Raw genomic sequence first — 21,409 nt, 5'->3', positions numbered from 1 at the left:
TAAATTGCTCTGGTTAATTATTTATTTCAACATCAAATACACCGATAAAAATTTGCACCAACTGGGTAGTCTATCAGATTTTTCATTCAGACTCTTTAGAACATTTAGGTGCAAAACAAAGAAATAAGACTCACCAAAACAAAGACATGAATAATTTTATATGCATCAGTGAAAGAACAGAATACTTCAACAAATACAGTATGGCAGCTGAGTCTATACCAAATAAAGGACTTTCCATTGAAAGACTACATAGTGCACACAAAAGCATAAGTTTTGTAATATATACAATAAGGTGATACCTAAAGTGGCTTGTTAATGAAAGTCTCGAGATCAGCAGTCTATCTCTTCATTTTCCAGGGGCACTTTCTGAAGAAACAGACTTGTAATTATAGGCACACAGGAGTACAGAGCATACTAATTTGCAAGATGGCAGCATATACTTTTTTTTTATTATTTTAATTTTTTTAGGCACATTTGAATGCAAAAGGTTTTTTTTAGCTTTTTTTTTAAAACACAGTGCAAAATGGAATAAGGCTATCTACATTTGAAAGATGAAAGAGATTGCAAGTAGAAAAAGCAGGATATTAATGTCAGGGAAATTCTCAGATTATTTGAGATTATGCTATAGTTGCAGGTGGCAGCAAAGACTGGTTCATATTACAATACGATTGTTTACATGACCTTTCTTTCATATATGCCAAATTTCTATCTGTAAAGCTATACTGTAGTTTTAGGTAGCATTGAAAAAGGCCATCTCTTTATTCAGAGAAAGAAATGCACTTTGCATAAGTTCAGCTGAGTTTGCCTTATATACAAAATCCCATTAGCTTTAGGTTGGGTTGCATTCTAGTTTTAAAGCAGGATATATATAAAAGAGCGGCTTGTATTCCTACCAAAGCCTGTGGTAAGACTCAGACCATAGTGAGGCAGAATTTTTACATTGCTGGTAGTTTGCTTCATTTTAAACATTTGGCTCAGCTCCTAAGGGATCAGTCAGCCTCAGCTGGGACAGATAGGGGCTCCAATAAAAACTCTGTTTTGGGGATGGTCTGAAAGACTTGAGGTTTTGACTCCTCCTTTTCTTTTTCTTCAGTTTAAATTGCAGCAACTTGCTGAACAGTCCTTACAATATCCTTAGGAGCTCAGTTCATTTTTACTTTAGTTATTATAATGTTAAACTATTAAACACCTTAGTGTACAGGAGAAAAAAATATTCAGGATATTTCATTCAAACATAATAGTAAATTTATCACGAACACGCACCAAGAAACCCTCATTAAAATAATTTACCCCAGTACAAATTCTACTGCCCCAACTGAAAGTTTTACCTGAGACAAAGTCTGCAAGATCGAGACATGGCTCGAACCATTACAAACCAGAGTAGCTTTTACATACTGCTGGAAAGTCAGACACCACTGGGTGCTACACATCACCCTATGTCCTCTCCTGCCTCCATAGCTTTTGGTAATATTTCAGGAACAACCATATTCTCAAGCAAAGCTAGTTCATCAGGTCTATTTCTGGCTTATGCTGGTATTACATTGCCTATGATTCTAGGGTTTTTTTTGGTTTTCTGTTTGTTTGTTCATTAAAAAAACATATAAACATTATAAAATAATTATTTAATTAGCTGTCAAGAGACATCTCTATGAATGTTTTGGTAAAAGCATTATTAGCTGCCTTGAATAGTTTTCTTTAAATTCTTTCTCTTTTTTTTAAACATGCCATATATCTTTGTTTAATATCCAGCACCGGGTATTCAGGTAGTACTGGCTTGTCAGCTGCAAATATAAAGCATATATGTATATATATAGATATATATATATATACACACATAAAATAGCATCCTGTGAAATAATTATCGAATGTCAGGCACAATTGTCTGCATACATGAGAGCATAATTCAGAATTCCAAATGAAAAAAGTTACCGCTTTTATATCATAGACTTTAATTTACTGAATAGCTATATTCAACAGTCTGATATGTGGACAATTGTCTTTTCAGATAACAATGGGAAGGTTACTCTATTCATTAAGGTGCTACTTCAAATAAAAGATCATCAACAAGTTGAAGACATAGGTCCTGAGCTAAGCAAATAAATCACTGGAAATCACTGTTTTTCTTTTTTGGGTGCCCTTAACAGTTGTCACCACATACATGGGAGGACACATTGGCTCTAAATGATTTCATTGCCAGGGCTGAGCCTAGGAGAGCATTTGTAATTATGGCTGTGAACTGACAAATTATTTCTCATGTTCTGGGCCACAGTTTGATACTCTTCCATCTGCTGCATACCACTACAAATCACACTCACCCAGTTTTGCTGGAACAATCTGTAGAGTGCAATTGTACTTAACCTGTGGAGAATCATCAGAATCTGGCCCTTTTTTTGGAGAATTACTTTCTATCAACTATTTTCTAGGCCAGATTTACATTTGATTTGATCCAATACATTTTTCTGGGATGTAGGAGGGGAGGCATTTATTTAAAACACTTTGCTTAGCAGCTGCTGAGCCACATGCTTGATCTTTGTGCCGTACAGAACACACAAGCTGCACAGAGAGCACTGAAATCTTGTAACACAAGGCTACGAGTAAATAATGATGGTGTAAGCACAGAATTGTATCTACAGGAATTCCTGTGTTCCACTCAAATTTTAACCTGCACTCATATGAGGGCATTCATAATTTTTCTAACACATTCAAAAACCATCTACTAAACATGACAAAATGTGTATTTTCTTTCAAGGCATTTGAAAGCCTTCCAAAAGCCCTTAGGTACCAAATTTGCACACACACACACATACACGCTCTTAACGAATACACAAAAATACAACTCCTTCAGCATGTTCAGAAAAAAAATGACACTATAATATGCATCAATAAAAGGCCTATTAACTTACAGTGACTGCTTCACACATTCAGGTTTGCACAGTTTTTAAGGAATCTCTCAAACATGTAGGTAGCATCTATCGCTAGACTTCTGAACTGCGTGTATCCTCAGATATGTACATGAGACTGTTATGGACATTATTATGTACACTCACTAAAGAATTAGGTCCTTGATGCGGAGCACAAACTCATCCTATGCCTTGCTCTTTTCACAACTGCTTTGTAACTGGAACTCACTGAACACAGTCTTTGCTTGTTAAACAGTGAGTGTGGTTAGACATAGGCATTCCTGTATCGCGCTAGTTGCACGATTTCCTATATTTAGTCACAGGATATTACAATCAGCATAACCTAACATAAAGGCTAAAAGGAGCATCCCCAAACCCTCCTATGGCACTGTGGCCAGCTGCTATGGAGCAGCCTGTACATGTGCTATTGAACTTCCTTACTGACAGGTGGTCGCTTCCAACCAGCTATTGAAATAGTCCCTGGTCTGTGCTAACTCCCAAATTGCACCTGAAAAACAGGTGTGCAGGTAGCACAGGCAAAGATTGTCATGAAACTAATAAAACAACCCTGGAAAATATAATAATCGGGTTCCAGTACCCAGCAACATTCTGTGACGTTTGATTTTCTAGCATTAAAGGCAGTTAAACAGCAGTGCAAACTCCCACTTTGGACAGTTTATACAATGGATAGGTTGGTCTTTTTTCTTCAGTTTCTAACCTGCATGAAAAACAATTACGCACATGTATGGAGAAAGCCAGATGCACCCTGGATGTGCAGTTCTGGAATCCTCACCATGCCCGAGGCACATCGCCCAGTTCTGGTGTCACAAATGAGGTGGATGTTAACAGTGATCTTTGAGTTTGCCCCAGCAAGAGCCGAAGAAAAGTAAGCCAGTGCAAAACCTATTGCACTGGCTCTGATAGTAGCCCTCCTCAGTCTGGTTAGGCAAGACTGCCATGAGTCATATCATCCAAACCTGCTATGCCAGTCTTACACTGGCATCCTCATCTCTACATTTTTAGCACAACAAAGTGAAGGAGAAGGAAAGATTTTTCATAAAACAGCTTTGGTCTGTGTATGTGTTCAAAGGCGTGGGTTTTTGGCTTTGTTTTCCTGGCATGATGATTTCTGTAATCACCTGGTCTGATTTAAAAGCAATTATCCATGTTATCTCTGCTTGCCATGTTGCCCATGATTTACACACTGCCAAGCAACAGAATTTTATTTCCTAGGATCAGACAAGATAGGATGCACAGGATGTAATTTGACTAGGGGCTAGGATAAGAACCTAAGAGTTTGGTCAGTATGATCTTGAAAAGGAGCTGTCTGCAGAGGCAAACAAATAAGGCAAAACAGTATTGTTCTCTATACGAAGGGCCCTCTTCCAGTTGAGGAAGAAGGGAGGCAGGAATCTACACAAACTATCAAGGCAGTCACTGGCAATGCAGTTTCACTGTGGCACACTAAGATGCCAATCAGCTTCCTGTTATCCCTCACAAAAATTCATCCAGAATCAACCAAACTGCTTCAAATTTGCAGGCAACTCAAGGACTAAAAGGGCTCAGAATTTGGGGTGGATACCAAGAAAGGCTCCCACTCAGGAAGATACAAATATGCATGGGCGTTATGGCCTATTAATTTATGGCAAAACAAATGTCACAGTTTATATTAGGACTTAGTCAATTCACATGCAAAAGCAGATTAAACACTGCAAATTTCAAATTAAGTTAGCCTGACAATCCTTGCTAGTTGTCCATAGCAATGAAATGTCTTTCACTTAGAATAAGCAATCAGTTTAGGCAAGCGCTTGACAAACACTCAAATGGAAAATACAGGTGACTGATGTCATTGGAGTGTTGACATATGTGGCACTATAGATGAAGCACGAGCTAGGTAGTACGCTGCTGGGTTTCTCATACCATTATATTTGCTGACTTCTGTTTATATTGTATTCTGCATACTCTCCTCTTCTTTGCTGTTAATGTAAAAGGACTGCAGGGAATGAGATGAAGCTGGTGCAGTTGTCAGCTGGCTCCGGTTCTCCTCTTCCATTGGCGCAGCACTCCTGGCTGCTGGCACGTGTAGGCGGTGAGCGTCCAGCATCTCCAGCAAGAGGTCGTAGAGCGGAACTACGTTTTTACACTTCATATTGTACAGGTGCTCCATCCCTTTGTTGCTGTGGGTTTTAACAAAACAGCAGTTACTTTCCAAACGTGCTGTGAAAAAAAAGCTGTCAGCTAATCTTTGTTGGGTTCATACAAATTCCACCTCGTATAAAGCAACAAAATTAACAGTACAGTTGCTGCACACTACTACAGTTTGCAGAAGACACCTTTGAAGAACAATTCAGGCTGCCCGTGAGCAATTGCATCCTAAAGGTGACTGTTTTTCTCTCCTTGGCCTAAATGGTGACCTAGAGCAAACAGACCCCTATTTTAGGCAATTTGATTAAGTGGATGGGATCAATCTTGGCTCTCCTATAGTTAACCCTAAAATATTAGATTTTCTTCTTAAAAAATAACATTTTAGCCAGTTTGTTAGCAAACACTCTCTTGTAATAGCATCCATTTGCAAAGCTATGGAAATAATAAATCACTGTGCATCTGGAACTTCCTTGGTTTACCAAACCATTAAGAAAACAAACATCAGCAGGGTGAGTATCATGAAGGCAAAGAAACTCCATAAAAAGACACACATAAAAAACCACACCTTGACGTAAAATCTGCATGTTTCAGCTCTAGGAGCTTTAGTACTGTGTAATGCTTATTCTGATTTTAATTTTATTAAATGCGATCATGAAAATTAAAATCTAGATAACAGCAATGCCTCGATATTTCATAAAAAATAAAATAAAATCTCTGCTATATCTTTGCATAGGCTTGTCATGCTGCAGATACCCTAGCTAGTGAGCAGCTACCTTCAGAGGTAATTATGTAAGGGAGAATCACCACTGAGACTACCAACAAACCACGTGCCTCAGGCCCTTCACCACTAATTAGCAAAGGGCACAGTGCTCTAGATTGGGACTCAGGAGATCTGCATTTTATCTTCATCTATAATATACATATAACGATAATAATCTCTTTTCTAAAGGGATTTGCAATCAAGCCACTTGTGAGAGGCATCTATTCAAAAGTGAGATTTTTATTAAATCTTATCTTACAGGAGACTAGAGTTTGTAGAACTAGGCTGCTATTACATTATTTTTCATGTAATCACTACCTTTCAAAAAGAATAACAAGACGTAGTATTAAAAGCAGACATTGTTTATGGCATTATCAAAACTAGACAGAAAAGAATAAAGAGAAATGGGGAAAACATTTACTCATTTCACACAATAATCCAGAATACTGTTTTGCAGGTCCATCTGTATTTATGGAAAGAGGAAAGTGATTTATCTTTTATATAATGGCAACACACGCACACACACACAGTGAAGGAAAGCACAACTCCAAGCACATGTATGCATTTGGGAAACCTCCTGCCTGCACCTGACCATGTGCTTGCTCTCACCTCATGTGCCTGATGTGAGAGAGGATGAGGAGGAGCTGAGCCAGTCGCCGGTGCTGCTGCTGCAGAGAAAGACCTGACTTAGCCATTAAGTGTATCAGAGTATCTGTGATTTTGTCCAGAACACGGTGGATATAGTCCCTCTCTTCCAGAGATTTCAAGGTGCTGGAAAGAAAAGTGTACACACCTGGAGTAGGAAGGAGAAAGAAAACCACAGAGAAAAATTACTTTGATAGTCAGACTTGCCCCCCATATGCCTTATGGTGGCCTCTTTGGCTGTGTAAAACCACAGGAGCTTCCTGTGAGCGCCCTGCTTTTTAAGGCACCACTGCAGATAAACTTCTAACCTCCTGGCAGCTGGGAAGGATGTGGGGACAGTCAGAACATAGGAAGGAGTGGCTCAGAAAAGCATGGGGAAAGAAAATAAAGCAATCCAGATCTCCCAAAAAGGACTGCTGGGAAATGGCAGCATTATATAGGAGCCTATGCACAGAATTAATCATTTCCAGTAAGGAGGTAAATAAGGAAAATAAACACTTCACAGACATGTGAAGGACACAATTTTTCCCTGAGAAAACTTTCATCCCACCCTGGGGCTTGGATTTAGCCACTGTGAGCAGAACAGGAAGAGGAAGACGATGTCTCTTCCTCACCCCATGCCCCTCGAGGTCAGGGCCAGCTGGTGGAGGTGGCATGGTTCACCTGCACCCTGCAGCCAGACCTGACCTTGAACTGCTCTTTTCTCTCGGCCACTCAGCCCCAAAACCTTGAGGAGATGCTGCTGCCACTTGAGAGCTCTGCAGAACTTACTGACCTAGCCCAGGCTGACAGCAGTTTTTTGCTATTTTCTCTGCTGTTTAATGCTTGAATTCTGGTGTCTTGCTAGGCAGTCTAGGACTGAACGATATATTACCACAACACATGTAAACAAAACCAGGGTTTGTTTATGAGCACTTGCCTCATTAAGGTCCTCCAAAGCAAACAAGGGCTTTGAAAGGCTACCTGTTTCAATACAGCTGTCTTTCATTTCTTCCTGAAAGTGAGCAACCTGAGGATCTGGACAAGAAGGAAGTTTGAAGCAGAAATCAAACCAACCTGAGACTAGCTCTCCAACAGCCGCTGGAATATATCCTAGAAAACACCCAAGCTTCCACCTCTTCGGTGCATGCAGCACATCAGATTTCTAACTAGGAAGGTCTCTACTAATCCACACATTTTTTACCTTGAATTTGTTGTTCTGGGTGACAACAGACAGACAATGCAAAGCATGTCATGCCATCACTATGCTGCCAAAGGGCAGCTGTTGCCCTCAGCACCACTTCTTTAATCCTCTGGATTGACCTAATAACTCCAGATAGATCATATTACTATCATCCAGCCTTGAATCAGCAAAGGCTTAAGTATATATGCTGATACCAATAAACATGGTCATGGTGACTTCATCGACCTGTCTCTATAAAGTACTTGACAAATCCTGTGCTTCAGATCCTCTGCATCAGCTTACAGAGCCAAGCAGCAAATTGGTATTCTCTTTGGAGAAAAGTGGTTCATGGAATTGCTTTTCATTTAGCTTTTCTTTAAAGCATCATATATAGCAAAATATGCAATGCAGTTAGAGATACTAAGAAGAAACGCACTAAGATTCCTACACACACAAACACGTATGTACTCTATCTTCTTTATATTGTTTGTATATACCATAACCGGAGGTTATACCATCAGAATTCAAGATAAGCATATCTATCCATGCATCAGAGCAGTCAAAGTACAGATTTCTTTACCATCTTCTTGATGTACCTCACCTTCTCACATCATCTCACTATGTCAAGGACCTATTACCTAGAACTACTGTAAGCTGCAAGTGGGTTTTATGATGAAGGACTTTCTGTTCTAAAAAGAACAGAAATTTGTGATTGTGAGTGCATGTGTGTGTGAGAGAGAAAGAGAGACTAAGACTTCAAAAACCAAACCAAAACAGAAGGATAATAAAAATACAGCACAGCTTCTGGAAACCAGTAGTAAGAGCTCTCTAGTTTTGCAGTGACTGTTGCTTTGAATTTGATAGAGACAGCACAATGGCGTCTTTAATCACAAAGCTTTTAATGAGTATTATTTGTACTGAAATGAATCCCCCGAAAAGGAAGAGTTCTTGGGGCTTTTCTCAGCTGGATGACAATTAACCTCCCTCACACATGTCTACTGATGACATGAGGTTTATAGATCAGTGATATCCTGTAGGGGCAAGATACTTATAAATGAATGATCAAGGAAACATTATCCTCATAAATCCCCTGTGGTTCCAAAGCAGCTTTCTTCAGCCAGTGGATGCTATTTTGCACTTATAGCAACAACTCTTACTTTCATAGGTTTGAAATCAGCAAAAGCAAAAAATCGGTCAGAAATCTGTCAGGCAGAATTGTTTCTCACCTAGGTCTGGCCCAGAAGCTATTAAAAATATAAATCAAAAAAAAAAAAAAAAAAAAAAAAAATTTAAAAAAAAAAAAAAAAAAAAAAAAAAAAAAAAAAAAGCTCTTTCAAAAAATGTAGAGACCTCAGGCAAATGCCATTCAATAACTGCAAAGAAAAATGATGATCAGTTTTCCTTTCGGCCCCAGGTGATTGCTCCTGCCTCTGGCCAGTGACCAGAAATTTCCCCAAAAGAAATACCAGCTATCCATCACACACAGACACACACACCAGAAGCAGAGCTTTGGAACAAGAGTGCAGAAAAATTGTCTTAGCAAAGTGAAATTTAACAATCTCAAAGGTCTTTCCAAGCTCTGAAGCAGAAAGAAAGCCAAAAACAGGACTGAATAGCCACCAGCTGGTTTTCCAGCTATATAACAGTATTGTAAAACATTATAGGAGACAGACTAGAGATAGCAGGGCCCTGCAAACAAGCAAAGCCTATTAGGATGTGCTCAAATGCAAAGATAACCCATCATTTCCCCCAGGGACAGCAAGACTACTGTGACAGCTGTTGGCGTACATGTCAAGGTATAGGTATGCACATATCACTATATACACTGATATATTATTGGATATGTAGGACAGAATGTCCTCTACATCTTTTCCATCACAATAAACCCCAGTTTAAGCTTTTTTACATTTAGTGTTCATTGTCACAAAATAAAACAAGGCTCTTCTTCCTCTTCCACCAAGTCCAATTGGTCTGTATCTGAAGCAAGCCAGTCTGAGAGCAAATTCAGCTCTGTACCATGCACTCATGTAATTCTCCAGTCCTCAAAATAAAGAAACTGATTAAAAGCACAATTCAACAGGAGAAGGAAAAATCAAAAGAATAAGTCACATGGAATGATGCATAAAGGAGGCCTACAGGATGACTGAAATCAGCAAAATCTTTTCATCTCTGCAGAAGTACCAGCTAGGTAAATCGTCTGCTAAGGCAGACGTGAACTATATCCTGGTCTGCAAAATGAAAACCTCTGCTTTGCACCACATAGCACCACTCCTCTTTTCAGATCCACTCAAAAGTAAAACGTCTGGCATCATGTTGCCCTTTTATGTTTCTGGTGCTTATTTTCCAGTCTCAGGAAACAGCATACTATTAGTAAACTGAATGTGCTTTGCTTTTCAGTTGGAAGACTTACTGCTGCAGCTTTAGAGGGGCACCTTATGTTTTGTTATTTAGCTGAAGACAATGCTGTCCTTGTTGTTACAGACATGCTGTCTCCTTGATATCTCAGGAAAAATTTGTCAGTAGGATAAATGTATATTTTGCTTTATAAACAAAACTTTCCATCTTTTCTACACAAACTGAGGGAGACAAAAAAAAATATTGCTAAGACGACGACATGGAAAAGCAGCAGAAAGATATTAAACAGCCTTGAAAGACATTGCAAAAAAAAAAAAAAAAAAGAGAGAAAATAAATGTCCAAGAAAAGCAATAAGCAGCTATGCCTCATCTGAAGAAACTAACAGACGCCCAAGGATTTAATAAAGAAATGTTTATGGACACTCAGAGAATAAATTCCACAAAGAGTTTTAGAATGCAAATAGAGAATGCTTTAAAACATGAAGTGTAGCATAATTGCTCCAATTCAGTTGAAGAAATTTGTTTAAATCCTGTTGAGATCAGCTGGTTTTATTATATGTTTAGCCAAAAATTGTTATTGCATTTATCTACTGTTTCTTTAGTAAAATATTTGAGTGTTTTTATATTTAAAACCATAGAAAAACAGTATGTTAGGAGGGAGACTTGAAGGTCATCTAGTTTGATTTTCTGCTCAAACAGCACTAACTTCAGGGTTAGCTCAACCTGCCTAGAGCTTAATTCAGCTGAATTTTGGTATCTCTGAGGATGGAGATCCCACCATCTATCTGGACAACCTGTTCCAGTGCTTAACCTTTCTCTCACTAGGATGAAAATTCTTCAGTTTCTCAGAGAAAAGTCTGGCCTTGCCTTCTCCATGACCTGCTCATCAGCTGTCTGAGGACAGCAGTTCAACCCTCCCTCAGCCTTCCCTTTTCCAGCTCTCTCAGCCTTTCCCCATACATCATCTACATGTGCTTCAGAGCACATAACATTTCATGTCTGTCCAGAGCTTTACCTCAGGGAGGCTGGTTATATTCCATGAAGTAAAACATATCCAGAGGACAGTTCAGAGTATCTATGGCAAATAACACACTGCTACTACACCTACCCCAAAGTATCCTATTTTTTTTTTTCATCTATTTGTCTGTTATCTATTCTGTTTCAAACAGAAAAATAAACCTCTGTTGTGCAACAGAAAATTTCTGCCTCAACTTTTGGATGTTTATTTCTATAATGTAATGAAAAATTTAAGCCAGACATTAGATATTTATATCTATATCTAAACATGTTACTTAAGTTACCTAATTCCTAAGGTCTCATAAATAACCTAAGGTTATTTAGAATGAGATCTAAAGTCTAAAAGTATGTTTCATCAAATACAGAGGATGCATAAGGTGATAGCATAGGTTTTAGATGACAGTTTATTAATATAAGCTAAAGAACGATAAATAGCCACATCTTTGACACTATTTTCCTTTATTTAAAAATAAATAAATAAATAAAAGCCAAAACCAAACCAAAACCAAACCAAAACAAAACAAGAAAGTGTAAGCTCTAATTTATAACCAGACATTGTCTCTGGATGTCTGAAGTGTGGATCCACCTACCTCAATGCCTTGTAATGAGGTCTTTAACAAGATCTCTAGTGCCTAGTTCAACACCCAGTAGCTCCAATCATCCTCCACACCAGCTGCACTCAGTGTACCAGCCTCTGATGTTAATTTGCTGAGTTCTATTCACACCACTGTCCCTTCTCTGTGTTGACATCCCTTTCAGTTGCTGCTGCCTCATAATGGAACCATCACCAGAGACAACAAGCAAGCAGCACTCAAACTGCATGCAGAAGCAATGACAATTATCCAAGTGACAGCAAAGCACACCACTTACCAGAATTGAGCAGGATGATGGACTTAAGGCACACAAATTCCTCCCCTTGAAGGTTCATCATCCGAAACCGAGCAGCAGTAGCCAGTAGCATGTCAAAGATTTCCACCATGCCCTCTACACACTTCCCTTGATTCCTGTGTGAATACCATCAAGGGGGAGATATTCACAGCTTTAACCTGGCAGCATGAGATTTTCATTCCTCTGATCACTCCCCTCAAATTAGATTTCTCAAACCTCAGAGCACAAGCTAGCAAGGATTTCCTAGTCTATGTTAATTTGGTGTATGGAATGAATAAATAAATAAACTCTGTCTGTCAAAAAAATCCCCAAATCATAAACTCATCAGCAAGAGGCATTATTATGGTGGAACATGAGAGACTGATACAGCCAAACCCTTACACTGAGGGCAAAAACCTGTTTGAAACTACATTTTTATTTTGTTTTCGTGTTCTGCTTCTTATCCTCTTTCTTTTTTTTCCTTTAATTTACAGAGCTCCAGTTCCTTGTGTAACGTTTCTCATGACATTTTGTTCTCATTTCTATTTGTTTTTGCAATCTACAATGTTCCACCATGCTTCTCCCATTCATGTTATGTAAGCATCACATCTCCATGAAGTGTAAGTATATTTATGAGCTCAGGAAGCACTCACGGGCCCAAAGTCTTCTCTATATGATTAAACCTACCACTTCACTTCAAAAATGAGCTCCCTTTTTACATTGCTATGTTAAATAAAACTAAATTAACCATTTATCTCTGCTCACAACATCAGGTATGCTCACTCACTCATTTTCATCTTGCACACCCAACCCACAGTCCAAGAATTAATGTAGACTGTACATATTTTTTATGAAAATTTTATCTGCAAATTTTCTGGTCATGAAATTTTAGATCATTTACAGCATAACGTTTTACTAAAAATTACATGTTCTTAATTTTATTAGGACTTTCTGAATGAAAATTTAACAAATTATAACAAGTGATCAGATTTTCTGATTTAAAATATACTATTTTTAGGTAGGGGACAGAAAATTTCAGAATATTGCTATAGAAATAAAACTGCTAGTCAGCAGCACACCAAGCACTCTAATTCTCCACACACACCCTTTACTTATGCTCAGCTCAGAACTGTGATCTTCATTGCATGGCAGGCACTTTGTCACAAGGTGCAACATTTAGCAATGCCATTTACATGGCCTTTTCTGTCTCTAAATAATTTCACTGAAGAAATAGTGGTTTAAACTGTTGCAGCTTTGGAGTTACGACCAGCAACTCAAATAATTTCATGTATTAAGATCCCCCAGGCCATGGTAACAAACGTTGTGTAGAAAGTCTCAAACTGAGGCCTACATCATGGGATTGGCAGATATGCAGACTCAGTGCAATGTTCCACATAGAGCTTGTGATGCCTTTGGCACCTCATTTACAATGCTCCGAAGGATGAGCTGAACTACAGGACTGATCTCAGTCTGTTGTATTTGAACTCATCTTTCCTGAAATTCACAGTTATGCCTCTCGCTTGAAGGCTTTCATTGATTTGATGACATATCAGTTATAACTTTCACTGTTGGAGGGGGGTGAACTCTTCAGTGAAGACCACATTGCTGAAAACCAGAACTGGTTGGATTCAGTTATATTCCCTCCTCTGTTTGGACATTAATAAAATGAACAAAGGCAAAGTAATTTTTAGCAGTACCACTGGCAAATCAAAACCAAACAAAATTAGGCACTCAAAGCAAGGCATAAAAATATGAAACACTGCCTCAAAAATCTGCTTGGCTGCTAAATTCTATTAAAGAAAAAAACCAGTGGGAAAATTTCCACTGCTTCTGGAACAATTACTATATTTCCTGTAACTAGAGGAATATTAACTTTGCACATCCAGAATTAAGCACAGTGTCAGAGGACTAAAAGTGTTTAATGGTTTTGTGTTAATTTAAATAATACCTGTTATAGAGGTTAGCTTAATAGTTTTGTATTTCAGGTTTATGCAGAAAGAAAAGTTTCAGAACATCATACAGCAAATGACCCATACTAATAGTAAAAGTAATGATAATCTTTATGTCTAGCTAGGACACATACTTGTTTCCTATAACCCTTCAAACCACTGCCAGCCAGTGTTCATAACAATTAAAAAAATGTTACACAGCCTGAGCAATTTGCAGAGCCAAGAGAATTAAGAAATAAAATAAAATAAAAATCTATTTATAAAATAAGACCTTTTAAAATACCTCATGTAATCTCATAAAATGGAAAAGACATTATAATAGCAAAAAAAAAAAAATTATTGCTGGGTACGTTTTACAGCAATACTTCAATGGACTATAGCTTACAAATACAATATTCCAACCAAGAAATATTTGCCAGCAGCTATAACTTATGGTCAAAAATTTTTAGTCCTGTATCTTTTAGTCTATATACCTCTGTATGTGCCTATTTTCTACCAGCTGGATTCATATGATAGATGATAAATAAAAATTATGTAAATTCAAGAGATTCTAAATACTTTCTTATCACATTTGCTTCAGTATCTACTGGGTGTGAAATACCAAAGAACTCCACAAAATAAATAAGTAGTGCTGGAGGTAGAGTTATATAACTTAGATGAGGTTTGATATCTAATTGATATGTCTGCAAACGCAATTTAGACATTTCTGTTTCATTTTCAGAGCTAGGCAGCAGCTCCAGTTCCAGGGAACTGCTGGAGCTCAGCATCTTTGACATGGAGGCTTCTAATCAAATGTTTTTATTATCTAGGCTACAATACTTGTTTTCTTTGTTAACTAACAAACACTATCCAAAATAGGAATCTCTAGTTCTCCGAAATTGCCTTCTAACTTTCTAACATAAGCTGATAGTATTATCACATCTTTACAGCTCTGTGTCCCATTGATAGGAAGGCCTATCTAGGAAGGCCTAGATGACATTCCTGGAGGACAAATTAAGTAACAGATGTAAAAATTATCCTTATATCAGCATCATCCTGCTGTCTTTGTGTACTCTCAGCTTATTGAAAACAAAACAAAAAAGGTTTGCTTGCTGCAAAATGGCAGAGTGTATTCTTGTAATAATTCTTTAGACTTGGCTATCAGGAAATACTAAGGAAAGTTAAGGTAAGTGAATTAAAGGTCTTAAGTTGCTGCATATGAGTGCTATGTGCATTAACTTTACTAAGTTCACAGAATTGCAGCATCACCCAGGCTGGATGACATTTCAGTATGTTTCTAGTCCAACCTCCTGTTCAAAGCAGGGTCAGCTGCTATCTCAGATCAGCTCACTCTAGGCTTTACCCAGTCTGGTCTTGAAAACATTCAAGGATGAATGCACAAAATCACTTTCAGCTTAATGATGAGCATAGCCATTCTTTTCACTCTTATATCCAGCCAGAACCTCTTCTGTTTTAATTTGACTCCTGTTTCTCAGTCTCTCATCAGTCATATTAATAAAGAATTTTGATAACCTCTGTGTAGAATTTAGGTTGTCAGATTTGTTCAAAAGCCATCTCTTGTCCAAGACGAACAAATTTTGTTCTCTTAGTATCTCCTCACAAGGCTCAAGCCCTAACTTCTTTGGTGATTCTCCCCTACACTTGCTGAAGTTTTTAACACCTTTCCTGCAATGAGAGGCACAAAACAGGAAGTGCCATTCCAGATATGGATTAAAGGGTTCAAAATAAAGGTGAAATAATAATTTCCCTTGCTCTGCTGGTTACTATTGATACAGCCCAGGATACCGTTGCCCTTAATTGCAGCCATGCTGCAGTAGTGAGCTCATGCCTCAGATTGCTGTTCTCCAGGTCTTTTCCAGCAAAGCTGTTACCCAGCTTGGACAGTGGCAGTGAATTAAGTCTGTCACAAGTGCAGGATTGTGCATGTTTCCTTACTGAATTTCATGAGGTTCCTGTCAGCCCATTTCTCCATTTCATCTAGGTTCCTCTGAATGGCAACTCAGTGTATCAGTTGCACCCCCTAGATTTGTGTCATCTGAAAACTCAAAGACTGTACACACCATTTCCTCCTTTAGGTCATTAACAAAAAGAATTCATAGGACACATCCCACAGTAGACTCTTGAGAAAATCCAGCTGTAACTATCATCAAGGTAGAGTATGAACAATTAACTCTGTAATGTAGACAACGAAAGACAATGCTGTATCAACCCACTACTCACAAAGAAAAGAAACTGGTAGAGAATGGAATCTAGTATCTAGACACAGATAGGAGATTTGGATGCAGCAACCATGAGATGTTATTGAGCTTGGGATCCAGAGGTAGGTTGGGAAGGCAAACAACAGAACTATGACCAAAGATTTCAGAAGAACATACGACAATTTACTTAGGGAATTACTAGGTAGAATATTCTTAGAGCCACGATGGAGTAAAGCATCCAGGGGAACTAGAAAACATTTTAAGGAAAATTAACTGAGAGCTCAGGAACAGACTCATCCTATCATAGTGGAAGACCAGGTATTTCAGAAGATTCTCTTAGCTAAGCAAGGAACTCCTTCATAAATTAAAAGGTGAAAGATCATATAACAGAAGTAAAAACAGGCAGCAAAAGAGTACCAAATCGTTGTTTGAAAATTTATACCAAAACTACTTTGAAGCTAAAACTAGTGAGGGACAGAGAGGGATACAAGAAGGGAATTATGCAGCTGTCAATGGTTTAAGGGCTGGTTTGGCCCGGTTCCGTGACTAATGGGGTGGGGGACCCATGGATCCATGCCCTGGGAAAGGGAAAAGGGAAAAAGAGTAGGGAGATGGGCCTAAGAACAAAACAGTAGCAATGATCTGAGGAGAAACAAACTAATTTACTAAATAAGATATCGGAATGCAAAATAGCACACTATAATACAATATAATTACTATTTAAGCTAATAAATCAAAAAAAAAAAAAGAGAGAGAGTGTCCAAAATTAAAGCAGGCCTTACTCTAATACCGACGGTGAGATGGCTAGGGAGTGAGATGCTGTCAGGATGAGAGACAGGCAGAGAAGAGAGCGTCTTGTGATCTGCAAACAGTTTTATCCTTCCCTCTGAACGGAAACGGTAACAGAGCAGCTAAGTTCCCTGGGAAATGTAGTTCTTCTGAGGACCAGGTACCCAGAACTATCCATGGAACTGGAGCATTAACTCTAACTCCCAGTACACTATGTGATGTTATGATGAGGAATACCAATAACCAAAAATCATAAAACCATGACATTCCACCCCTTATTCCACATCACTACATCATGTTTAATATACATATACAAACAAACAATAATTAACATGCATTACACAAACAGAAATGTATACCTATATATACATGGATTTACTAACTGCATCCCTCAACATCAAATTCCCTTGTGGTACACATTGAACATCCCCATTCTTCTGCATCACCCACCAAGTGGACCCAGGTCCCTGAGCAAAAACAGTGCGACAGAGAGGTTTGCCCTTCCCAGAAGCTGGAAAGACCCAAACCACTTTTCCCAACATGCTCTTCACATGTACTACAGGGATCTTATCTCCCTCTACATTATGTAGAGAGCTGGATTGGGCAGGACCATCATAATTGATAGATCCTCGAGTATTGACCAACCAGGTGGCTTCTGCCAAATGCTTCTCCCGATGCTTAAATGTTCCGCCACCAATTGCTTTCAACATAGTTTTTAACAATCCATTGTACTGTTCAATTTTACCAGAAGCTGGTGCATGATAGGGGATATGATAAATCCACTTAATGCCATGATCTTTGGCCCAAGTATTTACAAGAGAACTTTTGAAATGAGTCCCATTATCTCACTCAGTTCTTTCTGGAGTGCCATGTTGCCACAGGACTTGTTTCTCAAGGCCTAATATGGTGCTTCAGGCAGTAGCATGGGGTACTGCATGTTTCAAGCCACCCAGTGGTTGTCTCCACCATGGTGAGCATGTAATGCTTACCATTGTGGCTTCATGGCAAGGTGATATAATCAACCTGCCATGCCTCCCCATATTTATACTTTTGCCATCGCCCTTCCCCCCAAAGAGGTTTCATCCTCTTGGCTTGTTTAATTGTGGCGCATGTTTCACAGTCATGAATAACCTGTGCGATAGTGTCCATAGTTAAGTCCACCCCTCGGTCTCTAGCCCACTTGTACATTGCATCTCTTCCTTGATGGCCTGAGGTTTCATGGGCCCACTGAGCCAGAAATAATTCACCCTTGTGTTGCTAGTCCAAGTCTACTTGAGCCACTTTAATTTTGGAGGCTCAATCTACCTGATGGTTAATTTGTTGTTCTTCAGTAGCCTGACTCTTGGGCACATGAGCATCTACATGATGCATCTTTGCAACCATATTCTTTATTTGGGCAGCAATGTCTTTCCACAGTTCAGCAGCCCAAATAGGTTTACCCCTATTTTGCCAGTTATTTTGTTCCCACTGCTGTAACCACCCCCATAAAGCATTTGCCACCAACAATGAGTCAGTAAAAAGATAAAGCATTGGCCACCTCTCCCGTTCAGCAACATCTAAGGCCAGTTGGACAGCCTTTACCTCTGCAAATTGGCTTGATTCTCCCTTTCCTTAGGTGGCCTCTGCAACTTGTCATGTAGGGCTCCACACAGTAGATTTCCATCTGCGATGCTTCCCTACAATACAACACGATCCATCTGTGAACAGGGCATATTTCTTCTCATTTTCTGGTAATTCACTGTATGGTGGGGCCTCTTTAGCACGTGATACCTCCTCTGCTGGTGATGATCCAAACTTTTTGCCTTCTGGCCAGTCCATGATCACTTCTAAGATTCCTGGACGATTGAGGTTCCCCATCTGAGCTCACTGTGTAATCAGCGCAACCTACTTACTCCAAGTGGCATCAGTAGCATGATGGGTGGAGGGAACCTTTCCCTTAAACATCCAGTTGAGCACCGGCAGTCGAGGTGCTAGAAGGAGCTGCGTTTCAGTACCAATTACTTCGGAAGCAGCTCAAACCCCCTCATACACAGCTAAGACCTCCTTCTCAATTGGAGTGCAGCACTCTTCAGACCCCCTGTACGCTTGATTCCAGAATCCTAGGGGTCGGCCTTGTGTCTCTCCTGAAGCTCTTTGCCACAAACTCCAAGTGGGACCTTTCTCTCCAGCAGCAGGGTAGAGGATGTTCTTAACATCCTGTCCCCTCCGTACTGGCCCCAGGGCCACCGCACGGGCTGTCTTCTGTTTAATTTGCTCAAAAGGCTGCTGTTGCTCAGGGCCCCACGAAAAATGATTCTTCTTCCGCATCACCTGATAAAGGGGGCTTACAGTGAGGCTACAGTTTGGAACATGCATTCTCCAAAAGCCCACTACACCCAGAAAAGATTGCGTCTCTTTCTTGCTAGTGGGTGGACACATAGCAGTAATTTTGTTGATCACATCTGCTGGGATGTGATGTTGTCCATGTTGCCACTTTATACCAAGGAACTGAATTTCCTGTGCAGGCCCTTTCACTTTGTTCCGCTTAATAGCAAAACCAGATCACAGAAGGATCTGGATTATTTGCTCTCCTTTCTTGAAAACTTCCTTTGCTGTATTGCCTCACACAATAATGTCATCAATGTACTGAAGGTGCTCAGGAGCACCGCCCTGTTCTAGTGCAGTTTGGATCAACCCGTGGCAAATGGTTGGACTGTGTTTCCACCCCTGGGACAAATGGTTCCAGGTGTACTGAATGCCCCTCCAGGTGAAAGCAAACTGTGGCCTACATTCTGTGGCCAAAGGAATGGAAAAGAAGGCATTAGCTATGTCAGTGGTGGCGTACCACTTGGCTGCTTTTGACTCCAGTTCATACTAGAGTTCTATCATGTCCGGCACAGCAGCACTCAGTGGGGGTGTTACTTTATTCAGGCCACAGTAGTCTACTGTCAGCCTCCATTCTCCACTGGCTTTACGCACTGACCATATGGGACAGTTAAAAGGTGAGTGAGTTTTGCTGATCATTCCTTGGCTCTCTAGTTGACGAGTCAACTTATGAATGGGAAGCAAGGAATCTCTTTTGGTGAGGTACTGCTGTCTGCGCACCATTTTTGTGGCAATCGGTACCTGTTGCTCTTTTACTTGTAGCAACCCCACAACAGACGGATCTTCTGACAGGTCAGGCAAAACAGACAGCTGCTTAACATTACCTGTGTCTACAGCAGCTGTTCCAAAGGCCCATTGATACCCTTTGAGATCCTTGAAATGCCCCCTTCTGAGGTAATCAATACCAAGTATACACAGAGCCCCTGGGCCAGTCACAATAGGATGTTTTTGCCAGTCTTTACCAGTGAGGCTTATTTCGGCCTCTAATACAGTCAACTCTTGGGAACCCCCAGTCGCCCTAGAAATATAAATCAATTTTGTCCTTTGGTGACTCAAGGGCATTAGAGTGCACTGTGCACCAGTGTCCACCAGTGCCTCATATTTCTGTGGTTCTGGTGTGCCAGACCATCAAATCCACACAGCCCAATATACTCTACTGTCCCTTTCCCCCCCCCCCTGGCTGGTGGAAGGGCCCCTCTATTTGTTACCTCCATTGTTCTTCTGATCAGGGTCCTTACGGCTTTTGCCGTGTCCTGCAGCAACTGGAGCGGAAGATTTCACCCTGGTGGTTGATCTGGCTTGTAGTCCTTTTACCTATGCTTGTAGCGCAGGAGTGGGTTTTTTTGTGCCACTTCTTCATGTCTTCTCCATGGTCACGTAGGTAATGCCACAAGGCAATGCGCGACATAGTCTTACTGTTGGCACTTGCTCAAGCAGGAGGATGTCTTCTTCTAATAGCTGATCATCATTGTTGGATGATGCAAGTTGGGAGGAAAACAATTTGCTCAGCCCCTCCAGTAGGCTGTCTTGATTGTCATCAGGTTTATCGTCATGAGGCACAGTAGTCAGTTCCTCCATTATATCTTTTTGATTACTCTCAATTTGATCCAGTCTTACAGCCTTTACCTCTACAATGGCTGAAGCATAAACTTGCAGAGGGGTTAAACGTAGCTCAAAGTTCTGGAGCCTAGAAATCCATTCACCCATAGGGGGTCTTCTTTCCCCTCTGCCATACATGGCTGCTAATGTACCGATGTACTTTTCTGGTGCAGTTCTTGTGAATATACGCCACATCTCTGGTGTACACCTGACTCTCTCAGGATCATGCTCTTGGTTTGGATCATCAGGAATGAACATGGGGTCATGTAACATTTCCACCATGGCGCATTCTCTCAAATAGTGGATGCCTTTTTCCATAGTAGTCCATTTCTTTATCTCAGGCATCAGATCATTTTTGAAGGGGTATTTTTTCCTTTACAGCTAATAGCATCCACTTCCAAAGGGTGAAGGACTCATCCTGACATCTACTGATACCTCTGTCAATGGCTGAGTCTCTGGCAATACTTCCCAGCTGGCGGGCTTCTGTACTATCTAGCAGTCCACTCTTGGCCTCATTGTCCCAGCATCGAAGTAACCAGGTGACAATGTGTTCATCTGGGCGGCGTGAAAACTCTTTTCTCAAAACTTGAAATTCAGTCATTTTCAGAGGTCAAGTAGTAAGGTTTATGACGTCTCTCTCACCTCCTACTCTTTCAGTT

The 21,409-nt window shown here is 40.0% G+C and overlaps 1 protein-coding gene across 1 annotated transcript in view; it reads right to left on the bottom strand.

Moving 5' to 3' along the window:
- The window catches only part of ESR1 (estrogen receptor 1), a 188,566-nt gene continuing 167,157 nt past the window's right edge, over positions 1–21,409 (bottom strand). The window contains 4 exon segments of the mRNA XM_021382255.1: positions 1–4,863; positions 4,866–5,077; positions 6,415–6,598; positions 11,855–11,988. Coding sequence (XP_021237930.1) covers positions 4,823–4,863; positions 4,866–5,077; positions 6,415–6,598; positions 11,855–11,988 — 571 coding nt within the window. The 3' untranslated portion in view covers positions 1–4,822.

The sequence above is a fragment of the Numida meleagris genome, unplaced genomic scaffold (assembly GCF_002078875.1).
Source record: "Numida meleagris isolate 19003 breed g44 Domestic line unplaced genomic scaffold, NumMel1.0 unplaced_Scaffold193, whole genome shotgun sequence".
Classification (NCBI taxonomy): Eukaryota; Metazoa; Chordata; class Aves; order Galliformes; family Numididae; genus Numida; species Numida meleagris.
Note: the sequence above shows the minus strand (reverse complement) of the source record. Positions and strands in the feature narration are given on the sequence as shown.